The 21,035-nt window shown below is 36.5% G+C and overlaps 3 protein-coding genes across 4 annotated transcripts in view; 1 reads left to right on the forward strand and 2 right to left on the reverse strand.

The window, feature by feature from the left end:
* Window positions 1–3,132, forward strand: part of LOC107559666 (four and a half LIM domains protein 3-like) — an 8,032-nt gene extending 4,900 nt beyond the window's left edge. Inside the window, exons 3-5 of the mRNA XM_016243565.1 lie at window positions 1,031–1,200; window positions 1,516–1,702; window positions 2,247–3,132. Coding sequence (XP_016099051.1) covers window positions 1,031–1,200; window positions 1,516–1,702; window positions 2,247–2,395 — 506 coding nt within the window. The 3' untranslated portion in view covers window positions 2,396–3,132. The remainder of the gene's footprint in view (window positions 1–1,030; window positions 1,201–1,515; window positions 1,703–2,246) is intronic.
* A 4,850-nt stretch (window positions 3,133–7,982) lies between these two features.
* LOC107559699 (E3 ubiquitin-protein ligase TRIM39-like) lies at window positions 7,983–14,286 on the reverse strand. Its single transcript, XM_016243595.1, has 8 exons — window positions 14,172–14,286; window positions 12,436–12,543; window positions 11,995–12,314; window positions 11,788–11,883; window positions 10,018–10,251; window positions 9,794–9,926; window positions 9,128–9,166; window positions 7,983–8,607 (listed from the first exon to the last, which is right to left on the reverse strand). Exons 2-8 carry the CDS (start codon window positions 12,500–12,502, stop codon window positions 8,069–8,071), a joined length of 1,428 nt encoding a protein of 475 aa, XP_016099081.1. The 5' UTR covers window positions 12,503–12,543; window positions 14,172–14,286; the 3' UTR covers window positions 7,983–8,068.
* Window positions 14,287–14,481: 195 nt separating this feature from the next.
* meaf6 (MYST/Esa1-associated factor 6) lies at window positions 14,482–20,825 on the reverse strand. Of its 2 annotated transcripts, XM_016243596.1 has the most exons (8): window positions 20,640–20,825; window positions 20,082–20,197; window positions 19,907–19,994; window positions 19,722–19,767; window positions 19,190–19,379; window positions 17,991–18,020; window positions 17,653–17,686; window positions 14,482–14,908 (listed from the first exon to the last, which is right to left on the reverse strand). In XM_016243596.1, the coding sequence occupies exons 1-8, from the start codon at window positions 20,727–20,729 to the stop codon at window positions 14,894–14,896; spliced, it is 609 nt and encodes a 202-aa protein (XP_016099082.1). In that variant the 5' UTR covers window positions 20,730–20,825; the 3' UTR covers window positions 14,482–14,893. The 2 variants fall into 2 exon arrangements, with proteins under 2 accessions (XP_016099082.1, XP_016099083.1); XM_016243597.1 differs by lacking the exon at window positions 17,991–18,020 and having other exon boundaries at window positions 20,640–20,823.
* Window positions 20,826–21,035: the final 210 nt, after the last annotated feature.

Raw genomic sequence — 21,035 nt, forward strand, 5'->3', positions numbered from 1 at the left:
GACAGACACAGTGATGAAGCTGGTCTCTCCAGCTCTCTCACACACACACACGCACGCGCGCACGCACGCACGCACACACGATGCGCAAAACTCTGCATTTGAACAGTCCATAACAAATACTTAAACTAGTAACAAAACAGTAGCTGATTCAGAAGCGCCGGATTGTCATAGCAAAGTCAGAATTACTTCCTCTCCTAGGTTCACGAAACGGTCATCTATAAAATGTATTGCTGTTCTGTTGTAAGTAATCTTAAAGATTTCTAAATGCATCTACTTTCGGAAGGCCAAATAAAGTGCTTTTGCTTTCGCCTAGAAACACACAGCGTCTCCCTGACTTGCTGCTTCAACACTAACTGTGGTTCCTGAAACCACGCCTTCTTTCTTTGCATGCACATTTGGGCGGCATTATGCAAATATTTCCACATAGTGAGGTAGATATGTGGGGGCGTGTTAGAATGAGCCGTTTTAGGGGGGCGTGGCAGAGTCTTAACTTTGATAAAGAATATCTCTTTGGTTTTGAGACTTTAGTCTTTGCAACTTCAGGGATCTTATCTATGCACAATCAGCTTGTAACACTCCAAAGATAAAGGAAAACTTGAAATCGCATCATATGACCCCTTTAAGATATTTTAACTGGACAATAAGACAAAAATACATGTTAAGAACATTTTTGAAGAGCTCCCATTAGTTGAATGCTTTACTTAATGTAGACAAGGTCTTCTCAATGTAGACAAGGTGTTTAACAGTTTGTTTCGGGTTCGCTTATTCATAAAGTACATATACTTTTGTCATTGTTTATTTTCGCTATTCTTCCTTGTTTTGTCCTTTATTGCATATTGATTTTATCTTTTTTAATGTCTTGTACTTTATTGTATATTCTTTATATTTATTGTCTTTGTAATTGATTGTCTGTTCCCCTGCTACACCGTTTTTCGCGTGAGGAGATAACAAAAGAAGAATTTCATTGTACCTATGCCAATAAAGATCTTGAATCTTGAATAGTTTTATATGAAATGATTTCGTCTCTCAGGCTCCAAGCAGCTGGAGTACGGAGGCTGCGCGTGGCACGAGGAATGCTTTGTTTGTTGTGGTTGTGAGCAGCCCATCGGCGCCCAGTCGTTCATCCCAGATAAGGGCGACTACTACTGCGTGCCCTGTTACAAGGGACAATTCGCCCCACACTGTGCCCACTGCAAAGAGGTGAGATGAAAAGGTTCTTTATCGGCATTGAAGTTTCAGTGAAGAACCTTTACAAAAGGTTATTTAGATTATTAATGTTCTTCACACTATAAAAAAATAGTTCTTTTAAGAACTGTTCACTGAAAGGTTCTTTGGTTCTTCTATGGCATCACTGCGAAAACCCCATTTTGGAGCCATTATTTAAGAGTACAAACTACATCTATATATAAATCTAAATCTAATTATTAAATATTTTTTGCTTTTATTCCATTGCAAAACTCTTTCAGTTGTATGCCAGTGAATTAAAGTGTTTTTTGTTGGTCTTCTCTCTTACAGAGCTTGGTTCAAGGTGGTGTTACATATCGAGACGAGCCCTGGCATAAAGAATGTTTCCTGTGTACTGCTTGTAAAGTCCAGCTTGCGGGACAGCCTTTCACAACACGGGGTGAAGATCCATACTGCGTGAAGTGCTTCAGCAACCTGTACGCCCAAAAATGCTCTGCCTGCGACAAACCCATCACAGGTCAGTGTGTGTTAGTGTGTCTCTTATAACAAGACCGCTCTTTATTACCAGTCCCTACAGCTGCTAACAGAAACGCTTTGTCAGAAACAAGAGACAGTTGTCACATAAACAGGGTCATGTGTTTGGAGGCAGACGGTGCTTCACAATGTTGAGTCAGTCAATCTTATATCCAATGGGTCGTGAACTCAAGATGGGGTCAAATATCCACAGTTTATATGTTTTAATGTCTTTAAAGTTCTGCAAAGGGTCTGGTTGTCATTAAAAAGATATTTTGATTTACTCACCCTCATGATGTTCCAAACCTATTGACCTTCTGTGGAACTACTGTGGAACAATGCATAATACAAAATATGAATAAAACATAGATGACTAATTAATATGGAAAATTCAGTACATTGTGCCCTATTTTTACTAACTTTTCTTAGAGGGTAACCCTTTCAGTCTATAAAAACTAATTAAACAATGTTTTAAATCATGACTATGTTGTTTTAGCGATTGTAGAGACCACTCATCAAAATGAAATACCTCTGAATCTTTTTCTCAGGTTTTGGAGAAGGGAAGTACATCTCGTTTGAGGAGCGTCAGTGGCATCAGCCGTGTTTTAAATGCTCTGAGTGTTCGGTGTCTCTGGTCGGGGCAGGATTCTTCCCTGATGGAACAAAGATTTTCTGCAAAAGCTGCAATGCCAAATAACCCACAACTGCTTCTTTTAAATGTGCTAAAGCTGTTTGTGAACAGACCTTTGTGTAATATGATCACATTTATAAAACATTTGACATAATTTAAACATGAAATGTATGATGTACTTTAAAGTTTTGCTGTTGCATTCTCCTAAATCAGGATGTTAAAAATCTCTAAACTTGAAGGACTTGTTTGATCAGGTTGAAGCATTTTGTGGTTTAAATTAGAAATTCAAATCATTTGAACCAAGCGTGCATACATGCCAAAGGCTCAGTTTCCTGAGATGTTGTTGTTTTTTCGTCATTAGTCTTTTGAATTTACATTTGAGTAATTTTCCATGTGTTTGGATAAATGTCAGGCCTTTAAATTCCCTCCAACAGAAACATTCTTTTAAAAAATGTACATTTGAACAAAACACACACTGACCCAAATGATTGTTAATGTATGATGCTTATTGGCAAAAATGTTTGTTAAACACAGTGAATTTTAGAGGACTATTTTAATGCACCAATGCATGCTTTTAATAATTCTCACATGAAATATTCACATATTAATTCTTATTTATGCTGCTTTCAAAATAATATTTTTGCTGATTTTTACAGATGTTTGATGTATTTTTGCACATGAATACCTTCTGTAAAACTGCTCCTGCTGTTGTATGTCCTTTCATAAAAAGGGATGCATCGATCTGATACTCAGTATCGGTATCAGTATCGGTATCGGCTCCGATACTGGCATTTTCTGTCAGATCGGGCATTGGTCAGACGAGACCGATCCAAATCCGATATAGTGCGTAAACTATTCTGTGTTATTGTTAAGCCCCACGAAAGGCACAAAAACATTATAAAGCACCATAACGTTTTCGTGCACTATATTTCAAGTGTATCAATAGTCTTTTTTGTTCTGTTCTATCTATCATATGTTGCTGCTTTCATTACTGTGCTATGCATTTAAAAGAAATGTCTTTTAATTTTATAGTAGGCCTATATATTTTATACATATATTTAGGCTACTTGTTTTTCATGAATGTATTTTACAACAATACAAAGAGCAATGTGTTGCATTTTACCAGATTTAGTCCTACACTTATGAACTTTTATTTGTTCCCCACTAAATAATGTTGTTTCACTAAATGTATAGTTTAGTTTAATGTGTTTATAAAATGATTGTGCACCCATGATTTTTCTAGAATAACTTTTGCTGCTGAATTATCCACTAACCTATAATAGTATTTTTTTTGTCATAGATTATGATGATATATTTTTTCATTTGTTATTTTTCATTAAAATGAAGTTGTCTATATTTAGCAGATTGTGTTTAACACAAACAAGAGTGATGATCAGGTCAACCAACAGAAGTATAGAAATTCTACATTGATTTAAAAAACAAACTGCGCTGGTATCGGATCGGAATTGGCCGATACTCAGAATTTTTGATCGGTTCTGAAAAAATGGTATCGTTGCATCCCTAGTTTGTAACATATATGACAGCTTTCAAATATCATTTGAGGTTCAGTCAGATTATGTTTTCCCAAATAATAAATCCTTAATACATGGATTTAACTAATTAATATGTTGCGGGAACACATTTTTATTTTTTTCCCCCACATGTCATATACGGGGGCTCCTGGAATTTCTGAGACAAAATTTCTGTGATAAAAGATATCAAGTTTAAGCTAATACTCCTGAATATATCATGTCAACCTAACATCGCTAAGCACTTTCTGTCTCCTAACAACAACGGACAAGTCCTCCATGTGAAGTTAATTCTAATAATTGCTTTTAGTTATGCTTGATTTTTAAATCTCATGTGAAACATTTATTTTTACTTCACTCTTTGCCTCTTAACCAGATGCCAAATTTCTGACTTTTACCCAAATAAGGACACACAGCTCTAAAACACGACTATGGAACATGTCATTTCCAAAAATGAATAATGCCAGAATTACAGGTTTCTCACTGCAGGAAGTGCTTTTTGCTATAAGTTTGATTGCATCATATAATAATTGCTGTTAATAGTGTTCATCGTCTGTTTGATTAGGTCTTTAATTGATTTTTCCGTACATTTCTGCCATATGTACATTAACTGACAGTCACCACTGATAAGCTACCACTAAATATCGTAGAAACTTAATTTGCTGTAAAGTTGCTTTGCAACGATTTATATCGTAAAAAGCGTTATACAAATAAACTTGAATTAAATTTAATTGAAGTTGAAGTACAAAGAACAGGAAGCACAGGTGGTATACCTTAGTACGGGTGTAGTGGTCCCAGCAGCTCAATACTTTAAGAATTACGCACCAGTAATCAAATTTTCCACATACATCCAGGGACAAAATTTCAGGCCAAGAAATCTCACACTCATCCAGGACATCCCATACACCCACAAAAAAATATGAAACAAGGACAACCCTTTTTTTTTTCTTTTTTTTTTTGTACGGCTGTCACATTTTTTTTTTAATCCTTAGACTGGGGACATTTATTAAAAGTTCTCTCCTGAACTACACCTTCCCTTCCATTTTCCTTTTAGTCTCTTCATTTCTCCTGATATTTTCTAAATGGCCTAAATGTCAAAATTATTACAATAAATATTACATCATTACAATATCTTTATAGTAAAATCCTAGTACTGAATATGTTATTGCATTATAATGAGTCATACTTTTCCCTTCCGAAAAGTAACCATCGTTAATTTTTGTAATGGATGTGTAGTTGTCTGCCCTTGCTCCCTTTAAACATATTCTAAAAACGATGTGAATATTTGTCTGCTAAATTACTACTGTAAGATTACAATAGATAATATGTCCTTTAGCACAGTGTTTTAAGTGAGGAGTAATGGGCTGCTACTGCTAACAGGTGCTAGCAGTTTCATACTTAACAAAGTAAAAAAAAAAAAATAATAAATAATATATATATATATATATATATATATATATATATATATATATATATATATATACTTTGTATATTGTGTATTTTTTAAATATTTTTTTGTATAATGTAATTTCCTTTTTACTTATCCTATTTTTATTATTTTTATTATCTGTCTTGTCTTGTCTTGTCACTGTAATCTGTTTGTGCTGTGGAAGCTTCTGTCATCAAAACAAATTCCTCATACCTGGCAATAAAGCTCTTTCTGATTCTGATTCTGATTTAAGTGTAGTTTAAGAGTACAAATTGCCTATTTTACTTCAAGTGAAAATGAAAAACATGACAGAGCATAAACAATCTTTTAAAACCCCTTTTAAAAACATCAATCTGTAGTCATTAGTTCAAAACAATTCTCATGACTCTTCCCTTAGACACAGCTCACCCTGTTTAAAGAAATATGAAAATTGTGCCTTAGTTTGTCCCAGGAGACACTAATCCTCAGCGGACGAAACATTTCTTCTGCTGTCTCTGTTAAAACCATCTGAACTAAACATTGTAACCACTCAAACCATCTATGTGTGAAAAGGCAAACTGTGCATTAAAATATTTATCCAATTAGGGGTACAGGCATCACTGATCATAATTAGTTTTAAAGATTTGAAGAAACCTCAAATTGGAAACAATTATTTTCCATACACATCAGTCACAAAGAACAACTTCTAGCTAAGTTAGCTAGAAAATACATATACACTAAAGAAATGTACATAACTTTCATCAAATACATTTGATTAATTTTCAAGCTTTCTGTTTTATGAAGCCACACTTTAAAAATTTGATATTTTCAGGTTTTCCATGACTATGGATGTGACTATCTCTACAGTACTTCAGTATATAATGCCACCTAGTGAACATTAGCTGTAAGTGTGTAATTTGTGCACCAATACTGTCACGGAATAGCATAAATAATAATAACTGGATTTCCATCATTTCTTTTTCACAATCCAAAGACATGCATCATAGGTTAATTTTAGAAACTAAACTGTCTATAGGTGTGAGTATGAATGTGTGTGTCAGTATGTGTTTGTCCTGTGATACACTGGATTATTTTATTCCTGCATTTCATATTAGTGATGAAAATTCATTTATTGCAATTGACATGTGTGATGATCAGTGGGCTAGAGTTTTTACCTCCATCATTAAAGCATGGGCTAAAAAAATGGATAGAGTTTGTCAGCGAAACACTGGCCAGTGTAAGAGTAGATATGAGAGCTTGTGGTCTTGTTTCATGATTTTCAGCTGCAGTGAAGCAGTTTTGTGTTCAGTCTGCAGGTCAATTACTTCCTGTTTCTTTAGTCTTTTTGTCGTGTGACAACTGAAGTAGTGGAGCATTTGACATGCTTGAACATACAGTGGGTACGGAAAGTATTCAGACCCCCTTAGATTTTTCACTCTTTGTTATATTGCAGCCATTTGCTAAAATCATTTAAGTTAATTTTTTTTCCTCATTAATGTACACACAGCACCCCATATTGACAGAAAAACACAGAATTGTTGACATTTTTGCAGATTTATTAAAAAAGAAAAACTGAAATATCACATGGTCCTAAGTATTCAGACCCTTTGCTCAGTATTTAGTAGAAGCACCCTTTTGATCGAATACAGCCATGAGTCTTTTTGGGAAAGACCCAACAAGTCAAAGAGTGAAAAATTTGAGGGGGTCTGAATACTTTCCGTACCCACTGTAGCTTTGTTTAGAGTATCAGATGGGTCCACAAGGATCTTTGAATGGCTCAGTAAATATTCTGTTGTTTAGGCGTCCATATTGTTGCTGATCAAGTTAGTTTCACTTTCTCTGAATCTCTCACTGAACTCCAGTAATGTCAAAGCTCCTCCTGTATTTACACATTCAAATTTGTCTCTGCATTCGGTGTGTTTGGATTCATGTGTGTCGGTTTGTATTGAGCCTAATGTTTCTATCATTAAAGTGTTGTGTATATAGCCTATATAGTGAACCAAAGAAGACATATTTGTATACATTTCTAAACGCCTTTTGTGATCCACAGAAAAAAGTCACTGGTTTGGAACAATGATGAGTAAATGATGACAGAATGCTACTCTTCCTTTAAAACATCTTTTAAAACTTTTTCAACTTTTCAAACATGAGGTAGCCTAGTTGAGGTCTGGTCCCTGTCTTTGTGAGAATGATTCTTCTGTTCATCGTTTGGGAGAAAATAGTTTGACATACTTGAACTGTTAGTATGCAGGAGCTCAAACTAGGAATGACACACCCGTAAACCATCAGGACATTTCAGAGTCTAAAACAGCAAGCATCTAGACAAAATATCTTGCTTTATTTGAAATGCAAAAACACATAACACACAAACAACACAAGTCAGGATTATTTGACCATGACTCTACAAGTCTACAGATATTCTCTGGGCTCCTCAGTGGATTTGACACTTCAAACTAAAACTGTGGTTTGGTATTTTTAGGTACCTTGAAGTAGTGTGGTATATTCCATGAATATGGACATCATACAGTTTTATGATATATCAAGGTAATTTCATCAAATGTAGAACATTTTGTGCAACAAAATAATTTATTGAATATTCTAAAACAAATATTTTTTGTACCTAAACATGTAATTATAGTAGATTTTAAAAACAAATTATATAAACAATGCATCTTTTGAATAGCAGTACACACAATACATACCAGACCCCATACCATATTTATTTAATGTATTTAGATTTTTAATTATAAAAATAATTATTTTCATCTAGTATTTTATATAAGGGGTGTAAATTCATTTATTTTAACTGACAGGTGTGATGATCAGTGGGCTTGAGTTCTGACCACTATTATTGGAGCCTGGGCTAAAATATGGATAGAGTTTGTCAGTGAAAGACTGGCCAGTGAAAGAGTAGATATGAGAGCCTGACTCCACATCATAAAAGGAGACCAGACCCTCTTCATAATCCACAAACACACCGAGCTGCTGACTTGTCACACTCAGCTGCAGGGAAATGGAGGGTTCATCACAGGCCCAATATTCATTCCCATTCCTCAGAACCACAGTCCAGTATCCATCACTGGGACTCAGTGTGATCTTACCCTTCCTGTCAGTGGATTCTCTGGCCACTCCTAAAGTCCATTCAGTCTTTTCCTTCACCTGCACCTCAAAATAAAATCTCCCTGAGGAGAATCCCTCCTTTCCCAGGACACAAGGACATGTATTAAATCTCTCTGGTTTGTCTGGTAGTTTCTGCTCAGTGTCTTCATGTCTCACTTGTTTTCCATCATCAGACAGGATGAGTTTAGGATGAGCTGTATCAGGATCCAGAGTCACATCCACTGAGAAAACAGAGAATATGAATCACAACTTCACAATACAAAGATTTTGTGATGACTGATTGATTAATTAATTGTTTTTAATTTAACGCCATGCGAGCTACCATAACTATATTCATGATGAGAAAGAGAGAGAGAGATAAAACAAAAAAATAAAGGTAAAAAAACTTATAAGAGGTTTTTAAAGTTTATCTTTGATCAAAAAAAAATCAATCAATCTAAATCTGGTCCCACTTCATTACATTTTTCTCCCCAAAAGAATCAACTGAAAAATAAAGATTCCTAGAGGGGCAATAAAGTAGAATTTTCACCCATTAACAAAAAGGTATAGGTTAGTCTGGAGTGACCTATTCGACAGCAAATGTGGATAATATAGTGATTTTCAAAATGGACACAACGTTTTGATATTTTGTGATGATGTTTTAATATTTAATTCAGTTTTTAATCAGATTGTAGTGCACTAATGAAGCTGTGAGTAGGCTATATGAATGTAAACTGGTGTAGCACAGACAGCACACTGTACCTGCATTCTGCTGCTTCCACTGCTGGTTCCACTTCAGGTCTGTAGAAACACATGACAATAAAACATCATGAGATTTTTGAGATGTTTTATATGTGGAATTACAGACAAGCTTTATGTTCTCTTGCATGGACAGTTACTCCTAATGGATGTTGTTCATCCTTCATGGTTGTATGCTAACATTACCCTGGATACTGTGGCTCTCGGTACATCACAAAGACTTGCTATTCTAGTCACACAGGACATGCACCAACATGTCCTCTTTTGAAATGTCTGCCTTTATGTTGAGTTGGATTGCAATATTTTATGTGCAGTTGTGCTACTGCTCTTATAATTCAGCTTTCTGCTCTCGTATCTCACTGCTAAAGCCCAAGTAATGTTCCACACAACTTCCAAAGTATACTTAAACGCTGATGGCCATGTACCACCTAGTGGCCTTGTAGTGTCTCAACATTCACCTTGCACCTGTGAGGTGGTACGCAGACACAAAAACTGGACTGCATGCGGACCATCCGCAGAACAACCTGACTTCCGAAGTATACTTTCACATTTATATGTCAGTATTTTAATGAAAATTAGATTTCTTGTGTCATGACCCATTTAAGGTTATATTTAAAGAATTGTGTACAACATCATGAATATATCTGATCAATTTATGTATTGACACACCAGTAAGTTTCTCATGTAGAGTGTCCTGCAGTTTAGTCAGAGCTCTGCTCAGAGTCTCCAGACTCTTATGAGTCTTCACACTGATCTCAGAGCAGTTCCTGGTGTTTTCAGGGCTGGACAGGGATGAGTAACTCTACAGCAGGAGAGAGGAGAAATCCTTCAGCATGGGGAGTGTTATGGTGTCATGCACTGCATTATCACTGATCAGAGAGATGTTCACTGACCTGTAGGAGGTGGAGGTGATCTTTAGTGTGTGAGAGCTGCTCCAGCTCAGTGTTTCTCATCTTTAGCTCAGTGATCTCCTGCTCCAGCTCTTCAATGAGCTCTTGCTCCTCTTTCTCTGCTGCTTTCTGCTGCTCCTCAATCATCTCCAGCACTTCAGACTTAGATCTCTCAATGGAGCGGATGAGATCAGTGAAGAGCTCAACACGGGCGGCTTTCTCCTCCTCTGTGTTTCTCTGCTCAACCAAGTCATTCAACAAATTATTATCTGTGTTTGCTAAGGCAAGAATCAGTGTTACTATTCCTCATGCTTAATGTTTTAGAGAGTTTTCCAAATCCCTCAACCAAAGTATTAAACTTCATCCTCAATGATTCCTCAAATCATGTGTCTTGGTGAAGACAAATGCGCTATTTCTTTAGTGATCAGGTAATCACAGCCGTGTCGATATTCAGACCAACGTGGAATAAACACAATAATTAAACAAGAAGTTACTATAAATTAACTGGCATTTTAGTGACTTTTTCTGTATTTGCTCCAACCACCAAAAAGAGTTTAAAATAAAGCTACAACACATTGTAGCGATGATTCGTTCCTGATTTAAGTGTTTTTGAACAAATCATTTGATTGAATGAATCAAAAACAAAAACACTTGTCAGCACCTACTGCTGTAACGATGTTATCTGCAGAAAGAGTCACTGTAAAATCCCCATCATTAATAGGTCTATGTCAGTCACATGTGTTTTTTTCTGTGTGACGCCATTTTGAAACATCTGTACATTGAGCAATGAAGTGCAAGTAAAAAGGGTACAGTAAAGATCAATTAAATAATCCAACTGAAGAAGCAGAAACAAGCCAAGTGGATACGATACTGAGTTAATTTCATAAAAGATATGGAACTGTAAAGTTTCACAAAAAATTGAGTGCCGGCCCGCATTGCTATTACTGCCTCCAACCTCATATTGCTAACTATCTTGTTTACAGTATAAGAACTTATATTATTTACTTATAATTGATATGTGTGTTTGTCAGCACACAATACAGTTGTAACTTAACATATACTGTATAGTGCCATCAGCCACCTTGCTCTCTAAGATATATCAGCATCAGCTGTCAAAAAACCTATATCAGTCGACCATTACTGCATAAGTAAATCACATGCGAAGTATGTCAGCTGTCAGTTTTCTTCCAACAGGTGGTTTGCATCTGCATATCTGTGCACACATAAGTTACATTCAGTTTGTGGCACTGAATGGTGTTGTGTCCCCTTTTCAGTGGGTTGCTGACCCCTTTCTCTAGCCTCCTATGTCCCTTCCTCAGTGTGAATCTGACCACTTTCTCCAGCCAGGTGGGCCATCATCTCAGCTGGCTGCAGTGTGTTTTTCCTTAACTGCTCCCACTTACAGTTTTCCAGATGGGAAACCTGAAAATTTTTGCTTTGTGGTCAGGTTTTCAGCCTTTCCCATCGTGGGACTTGTTATTGCAGCTTTTCACATAACACAAGCATAACATTTTACAGATAAAAGGAAGCAACTGAAAAGACAATTCTCCAACCACAGGCCACCACAAAAAAGGCTGCTACACCCACAATGCAATTTGGTTATTAGTAGTCTGATGTCATCCGACAAAGACCAATACACATTCTGACTGAACAAACACAGATGAGTGATACAGTGAAAAGTCCCAGTGGTGCTGCACTGTATATCAGGAGTCTTGGAGGACTGCAACTAAATGATCTAGAATAAATATTTTAATGTTTACTGAATTAACTCACTTTTCTGACTTCTGCTGAGTGTTTGATGTTTTGAATCTTCTTGATTCTGTCCTGAATCATCTGTTTTGCATCTTTCTGTGTATTCATCAGTTGAGTCTATAGACAGAGAACAACACACAATATGTTTTCATAATTGATTCACTTAAAATAAATCGTTAAATAAAAATGTGATTCCTCATGATATGCAGTTTTGTTAATAAGTTCTACCTTCTTCTCTTCACTCTCCTCTTCTAAAGAAACAGTGTTGTGGGTCTTGTGTTCTTTCACAGCACACATCAGACACACACACGTCTGATCATCTCTACAGAACAGCTCCAGAGGTCTCTCGTGTTTCTGACATATATAGTTCTTCAAATAACTCACAGGATCGATCAGTTTGTGTTTCTTTAAACCTGCCACTTTCAAATGAGGCTGCAGGTGAGTTTCACAGTAAGAGCTCTGACACACCAGACACGACTTCAGGGCTTTCAGCTTTCTTTCCTCACAGAAGTCACACAGAACTTCAGGCTGACTTGAGGATGACATAACTGGATGGAGAAATGAATATAGAGTGGCTGATAATAACCTGCACTTGTGTAGTCAACATGTGCAGAGCTTGAATCTGTGGTTGATGATAAAGTATAAGAACTAATTAGGTTATTGACTTACATGGAGGAGCATCTATACTCCCTCTCCTTTTTCGTGTATATGATGGTGTTGGGGAAGATTCTGCCATTGTTCTTCACTTATGCCTTATGACATTTCAAGGGGAAAAAACTATACAAACAAATAAATAAACAAAAAAAAACAACAAACATTATAATAACTATAATTGTAACTATAACTGCTGTTTATGTTAAAGGAAAAGTACTCTACTCTTAAAATTAACAAACATTTTGTATGGCCAAGTGGTAGTATTAGTGGTATAATTTAGTTTTAAGTAAATGTGATTTTTCAGCTGCAGTGTATTACAAATGAAATAGATTTAATTGCATTTCATTGTAGTAAACATTTTATTTTGTAGGAGAAAAGTTCCTTTCAAAACCCATGCACTCATAAAACTGCTGTTTATATTAAATGCAAACAATAAACAAACAGAATTTTTTGAAATATTCTCTGACAAAACCCCCCCCCCCCCCACACACACACACACACACAAAAAGGTCAAGTTTTATTTCATCTTCTTAAGCATGTCTGCATTTAGACAGTCATGCTTCATGTTTCTTCACTCTTCATAAGGTGTCTGACACACCAAACTTTGAAGGACTGCCAACTTTTCAGTTCAACTTATAGTGAGGAATCCCCCCAGGGGTGGGGTGGAGGGTTTGGTTGGGTTGTTTTGTTTTGTTTTGTTAAAAATATATATCAGCAAGAATAATAATGTGCAACGAGAGAATTGTAAGATTTTCAAGTCATTATCATTGCAGCAGCATTTCAAAAATATTATTAATGTATTAATCTGCATTTACATTGCTAAACTTTAACGAACTTCTGATTTGACAAATTACATTTTTCACCCTTCCATTGCTATGGTTATCAGCATATGAGTGAATACCGTATTTATATGAGGGATGAGGGATTTATATGTCACTCCTGAAACTTTTGCCAGTACCCGATTATTACTTTTACTATTACTATTTATTTATTATCTATTACTTTTAACCCAGGGCTGTCCAAACTCGGTCCTGGAGGGCCGGTGTCCTGCAGAGTTTAGCTCCAACTTGCCTCAACACACCTGCCTGGAAGATTCTATGCCTAGTAAGAGCTTGATTAGCTGGTTCAGGTGTGTTTAATTGGGGTTGGAGCTAAACTCTGCAGGACACCGGCCCTCCAGGACCGAGTTGAGAAAATGAACGTGTGACATAAGATTGTGAGAAAAGTGTCAATTGCATGAGTCGGCAGCCCTGAGCTTTGTAGCAGGTTCAGTTTTGTGTCTAAGTCATATATCCTTCATGTTTCTTTAGTCTTTGTCATGTGACAACATGACAGAAACACCTAACTTTGCTGTACAACCAACCAAATGACTTTTAATACTGATGCCATTTCGGTGCAGTAAACAACTAAAGTAGTAGACTATTTGACATGATCAACCCTGGGGCATGTTGCATAAACATATAGCCATGTTAAGAGTGTCTTAAGAACTGGTATGACCAAATAGCAGTTAGTTGGGGGTGATCAGTCGTACTTTTCGGTATCATATTGGACCAATGTACGTTTTTATGTAACTTAGAAAAACAAAAAAGTTATGAGTGCTCCTAAAGAAAAACAAAATGTACAAACTTGTAAAACCAGTTTTAGCAGCCCATGGCTCCGTTCAAAGCATTCCAGTTTGACATTAACCTATCAAACCAGACCATTTAATTTCCATTAGAACACTGTTTCGGACTTGTATTTTTATCACTTACCTCCGAGTATCAGATGTGTCCCACAAGGGTCTTTGAACAGCTCAGTAAATATTCTGTTGTTTAAAGAGGCTGATCGTTTCAGGCGCCAATGTGGTTGTTGATCAAGCCACTTGCCTGAATCTCTGTCTCCAGTGATGTCAGAGCTCCTCCTGTATTTACATTTGTTCCTGTACTCGGTGTGTTGGGTTCATGTGTCTGTTTGTATTGAGCCTGATGTTTCTCAAGAATATGCTCATTTATCAATATGATTCCAGTCTAAATGATGGAAAGTTACAAAGTTTAATTAAAGAACTGTTCAACAAACACAGACCATTGTCTTATTTCAGTTTTATTCAAAACAAGATGGTATAAAACAACAAAAAGTGTAACAACATGACCAACTTTTTACATTAGCTACACAAGTTTAACAAAACAAAAGTGAAAGATATCCAAAAGCAGGAGGGAAAGGTTTGGATCCACTGATACATCATCCATGTAACATAAATAAAAAGATTCCATCATTATGAGCAGAACTGGAACCTCATGTCTACAATACATATCATGCAATAACAGGTGGATCTGAATCCATCAGAGAATAAAAATCACGTGAGAGCTTCACTACGATCAGGAAAGAAGCAAACACAAAAGTGGAGAAATGCAGCGGAAGATCCAGACGTTCTAGACCGGAGAGAAGTGGAGCTGACTGAAGAGGTTTGGTTTGTGTGAATATTATCCGGGATCCATTAGGCCGAGTAATCCTGCAGAATTAAACCATTATGCAGAGAAAACCACTCTGGATACAGATATGACATAATAAGAGTGTCTTACAAACAAAAGTAAAAGCTTCTACAGATGAAATTTACATTTAATTATATTATTAATCAGATTAACAAAATATTTCTCAATACACTAAGCAGAAACAGAATATTCAGTTTTTATACGATTTTCACTGACTGGTCAGTAGTGACGTCATCGGCTACATATTGAAACTTTAAAGGGGATGTCTAAGGCTATTTCATGCATTCTGACTTGTACACAGTTAAGGAGTTGGATTCTCATGCTAAACATCGCCAAACTTTCAATAGCGCCACCCAGTGCATTTAGTTATAACTGCCTTTGAGTTTTTTGTGCTTAGGATTTATCATGGATTCCCTTCATTTAAGGCAAGCATGATTTATGGCATAATCAACACTTAGTAAAGTTCAAATAGTTTTTTTTCTCTTTCAAATAATAATTACTAGGGATGCACCGATACCACTTCTTCCAGTATTCGCCTGATACCGATACTTTTATTTTTGGTGCTTGCCGATACGGCGTACCGATACCGATATTTTTATTGCATTTGTACATTTTTTAAATATTGGGTACAGAAACCAAAAGAGTATGTATAATGTTAGTTGGTTAACTTCAAATAGATAGTCAAACCCAAATGTATTCTAGTTTTTTGTGCTTAGGATTTATCATGGATTCCCTTCATTTAAGGCAAGCATGATTTATGGCATAATCAACACTTAGTAAAGTTCGAATAGTTTTTTTTCTCTTTCAAATAATAATTACTAGGGATGCACCGATACCACTTCTTCCAGTATTCGCCTGATACCGATACTTTTATTTTTGGTGCTTGCCGATACGGCGTACCGATACCGATATCTTTATTGCATTTGTACATTTTTTAAATATTGGGTACAGAAACCAAAAGAGTATGTATAATGTTAGTTGGTTAACTTCAATTAGATAGTCAAACCCAAATTTATTCAGACACCTTCAACATTTCTCACATTATCAGTTTATTCTCTATAGTTTAGAAAATTGTAATAAAATATAACAAGAACTCAGAGTTAAACTGTGTCAGAACAAATTCAGCTTGATAATGTTAGATAACTTTGATAGAAAGGTATGTAATAGATTACAATCAACCAAAAATTATTCAGACAGCTGTTAGTATGACAGTATTTACACAACTATCAATACTTAGTCAGGCAACCTTTAGCCTCAATGACAGCCTGTAGTCTCCTGGGCATGCTGTCACCCAGCTTCATGCAAACCTCAACTTCAATCATTTTTGGTCCCAATTTGTATCAGTTTTACTGGTAGTCCACTGTATGAAGAATTTTTGGGTATAATTTGTTTATTTTGCTATCCTCACTTTACATAAATGAACTATAGCAGTGGTCACCAACCTTTTTAGGCCCAAGATCCCTGACCTCAGCCTTTATGAAAGACTAGATCTACCTATTGAAGAATTGATAGAAAAAGACATCCCAGAATGTGCTTCAAATTTGAGGCCTTTTACTTAGTATTTTAATTAGTGATGCGCCGATCATAGCTGATTCAGAATTCAGATTTTCCTTTTCTTTTAACTAGCAAATTGGATTCTGATACTGATTTTTAAGCAAATTTATTTATTTGCTTTATAACAAACAAACTGGCTTTAAACAAAAATATCTAGCCATTTGAAATTAGAGGCAACCGCTGCATTTTAATCACGATCTGCACGGGCAGTTGTTTTTGATTTGATCTAGATTAATTTCAGGATTTAAAACAAAAACAGAATGGTCTGACTTTAGGTGTTATTTACTTGTTTGCTACATAAAACATCTGCACGAAACAAAAACAGCAGGTCTGAATGAGACGCACTCTCTGACAGCAGGTGGCGCTTATGAACAGGGTTGCCAGGTTTTCGCAATAAAACTAGTCCAATAACGTTTGGAGAGGGTTCCCCTGTAAAAATCGCACTGGGGGTAAAATACACGTTTTTCGGCGGGGATTTTCCAGTAAAATTTGTATTCCAGGGACTAAATATCACGTTATTGTGGTCGCTTCAACCCGCGGACATGAACAACAACCCGTGGCAACAGTGTTAAAGTCGCCCAATTCCGCGGGAAAACCGCGGATTTGGCAACACTGCTTATGAACCGACCGCACTATAGCGTTTCCTTGTTTACCGCTGTAAACCACGCAGAGTTGCGCTTTATACAGAGAAGAAAATGCCATTGCCATCGAAACTTTTCTCAAGACAGTTCCCTTCAGTGATACATTAATATAACCCCATAAATGTAATGCATTTTTGTACTTATTTTACTGGGGTTTTTTCGGGATCTACTGGGACAGTGATAAAGATCTACCAGTCGATCGCGATCGACGGGTTGGCGACCACTGAACTATTGAGTCCTGCACCCACTAGTAAAAAAAATAATAAAAAATTATATCTATTCTCTGAATAATTTTTGGTTTGACTGTATATCCTTCGGTTATTTTCACACTTAATTATGCCCATTACAATGTATTTTACAAGTTTTTTTAATGAGTACAAGTACAGGAGCTCAGTATCGGTGCATCCCTAATAATTACAGATCAAGTATTCGAATAATCTGACTATTTGTGCACACCCCTAATTAACATTCTATTGAGCAGCAAAAATGGATGAAAACAGCACCAAAACATGACTACAATATCTACAAATATATGTACACACAACATATTTGAGTACATCTGAACTTACCGCTCTGGGTTTCTTGTTCATCTTCATGTCAAATCTGTAAGGAGAAAATATGAATTAACAAGCGGCCCATCACGGTCAGATAAACAAATTAACTTGATTAAAACCCTGCATGCAACAAACTAAAAAAAAAACACCATGTCTATGAGCTCCACAAACATGCAGCTGAAAAATAAAAAATGCAAAACCAAACAAAAGCAAAAAGGAAACTGCAGCAACATCTGCGAATTATCAGGTAGAAGCAAGCGTCACAGCATTCTTCCACATGATGTGGACAGCCCTACGCAGCTAATGGACAGAAGACACTGGAGTCAGAAACAGGAAGTAAAATTGAGACTTACTCAAAGTCATAATCAAACACGCCAGAAGGGCTGAAGGGGGCAGCGTTAGGAAAGAAGAGAGCATCAGAGGTTAGTGCACTACACTGAGCAGCACATCAGTCCCACAGTCCACTACATAGCGTGTGAATGCGTGGGTTTATACCTTCAGAAGTACACTAGATGAACAAGCTCAACAGGTCAGACACTAACGAATCCTCTCTAGGGTGTTAGTAAATATAGGACCCTAACTAGTGCTCATCTTATTTCATATGAAGTGATTCTGGATGCAACCATTAGTTTCCAAAAGAAAGCCAGAAAGATCAAGACATGGGTTTGAAGAGCAATTTAAAAGCATTACATCAGTCTTGTTGACAGCTGGGATATGTAACGAACATGAAATTATTCAAAAGTAATTCATTTCAAATTTAAGCAAAATATAGTTTTTGATTCAGTTAAAACATAAAATTTCATTCATCAAATATTCATTGTGGCAGCAAATTGTGTTTATTCTGCATGACAATAAAATAAAAATTTGCAAGGGTCTGAATTTTGTTTTTAAGAAACAATACAATTATGTATTTCCTAAAAAAAATAATAAAAAAAAATTAAAAAAAATACAGACAAACAGGTCAGTCTTTATTCATGAAAGTTAATTTTAAGGTTAAGGTTAATTTGAAACACTTTTAATATCAAACCTTACAATCCATAACTTTCCAAAAATCAGCTATAAACGCAGTAGGACCCATAAACACTCTGGGCTGAATCAAAGAAAACTAACTTCTCAAAATCTTCCTTCTGTCCATCTAATGGACAGCATCTTCTCTAATCAAACCGGTCTGAAGTGAACCAGAACAGCATCAGATAAACATCAGGACAGAGTAAGAGACTTTAGGCTGGATCTACATGAGAGGAAAGAGCTGGTAAAGATACTGAAAAAGAGAAACCAAAGCAAACTCGGCTGAGCAAGAGCCACAGCATTATGAATCTGAAGTAACACCCTCCCGTTTGAGAAAAGATATGTGGCTACCATAATCATCTATGAATATGTTCATTTATAACTGCTCCCATATTCACTCAGATGTGTCCACAAGACATTACATCAAACATTTCACAATCAAATAACAGTCCGTTTCAATTTGCACTGGATCAGCCAGAATGAGTTTGTAAGTAAAGAACCATCTTATATCCTGGACCCCAAGGGCCTGCTGGAGATCGGGTACCTGTGTCTGTTCTTGTTCTTGCGTTTCTTGTGGCTGCTATGGTGGCTTGCAGAAGACGACGAAGCAGCTTTCTGGGGTTTCAGGTCCTGCAGGGCTCCATCTGCCTCCTCTGTGTCTTCCTGGCTGGGTTCGTTTTCCTGGTTTTGGAGATCTGGGGATGTGTCGCTCTCTGTTCCGCTGCCTGGTTCACCTAACGAAGCAGAAGAAATGGAAAGTTTACAAAACGATTAAAATATTAAGTCACTAAATACGCCGATTCTCAGTAACTTACAAATCTTACAAAACAATCGTCAAATTGGCTGTTCATCATAACTGTATTTATGGGCATCACATGTACAATCAAAGTTTTTCAATGTTCATTTGACAATATCCTTTTTTACTGCCGATTCCCAAAAACGCTGTCTTGGTAAACACAAAATTGTGTCCCCAGCTCACTGTAATTACAATTAAAGCTCACTATAACTACAATTAAAGAAAACATATGACTGATAGAAATCTTTTGCAGACACAAGCAGCTTGAGATTCTACTCACGTTTTTCATTCATATGATCAGGAATTCCTCCAAGAGCACAAACAGCCTGTACAACAATCCACAAAACAGTCATTTAGATCATTTATTAAATTATTGTTCTATTTCTTCATTGTTAGTTCTTACTTTTCTTTTACTTATTATATATGCACAAATAAGGTTTATATATATATTTCTAAAATACTGACCGCCACTGATGTGACGGAGGACTTGCTGAAAAGTCGTTCCGCTTCCTTGAACTTCCTATTCCTCCGATCCGTCTTGCTGTTTGAATTCCTAAAGTAGGAGTAAAAACTGATGCTAACCTGTACATATTTAAGATATATACATCACTGGACCACATGGAGTCACATCACAACTCACTTTTGATTGGTCAGATATCGGTCCCATCCTCGAATGATGTTACCATACATCTGAGTGTCCTCCAGGTAACTGCCTTCAAATGCATAAATCTGTCTTTCTAGATTCACCAAAGTCTCCTGTTAAAATACAAATACAGTTTTAGCTGCAGCTGTCAATCACACATGACCTACATATAATCATATTATTATAATAATACTTATTTCTCTGTGCAGTTCTACTTTCTTTGTTCATTTTGTAAACCGAAGCTGTGTAGAAGTGGCATGTTTTATTTTTTATTGCTGTATGCATCATGAGGCGCCACAACAAAAGCGGCTAACACAGTTAGCATGTTAGCATAGATATACAGTAGTCACTGGAATATAATTTTTTGATACATATAGTACAAACAGGATCAAATAAGACTTTCTGGTTTCTAAATACAAACATATATTCATTTTAAAGTATTTACAACAGTTTATTTCAGACTCGTGTTTGTATGCTAACACAAATACGGGTTTTTCGGTCTCATTTGGTGCCGCATCAACACGGTTTTGGACATTTAGAAAGGGTTATAAATACCGCAAGCTCTTGTTTTCTCTTGACCAGCTCGGAGAGCTCGCGGCGGGTGTCGGGGATCTGCGGTGGAGTCGCTTTGGCGTGCATCGCCATGATGGAGCTGCTGAGCTACTCGATAACCGAGAACAGCTGAGCTGAAGCGGGACCTTCTGACTGCAGTACTGCGCATGTCCTCCTCTTCGACAGGGGGCGCGCGCTGCGCCACCAGAGCAGAATTCCAACCACTAAAGCTAAAAAACAAATCGATCCAAAACTGGTAGGGCTTCTCCTAGGAATTTTGGATTTTTATTAAGAATAGTAGTTTACTGTTGATCAATAGAATGAGGACTGCGATGCACGTGTTGTTGTCGTTCGCATGTAAAAAGAACATTTCAAATTCAGTTCATTAGGCCTCGCTGT

The sequence above is a fragment of the Sinocyclocheilus grahami genome, unplaced genomic scaffold (genome assembly GCF_001515645.1).
Source record: "Sinocyclocheilus grahami isolate Dianchi unplaced genomic scaffold, SAMN03320097.WGS_v1.1 scaffold695.1, whole genome shotgun sequence".
NCBI classification, from domain to species: Eukaryota; Metazoa; Chordata; class Actinopteri; order Cypriniformes; family Cyprinidae; genus Sinocyclocheilus; species Sinocyclocheilus grahami.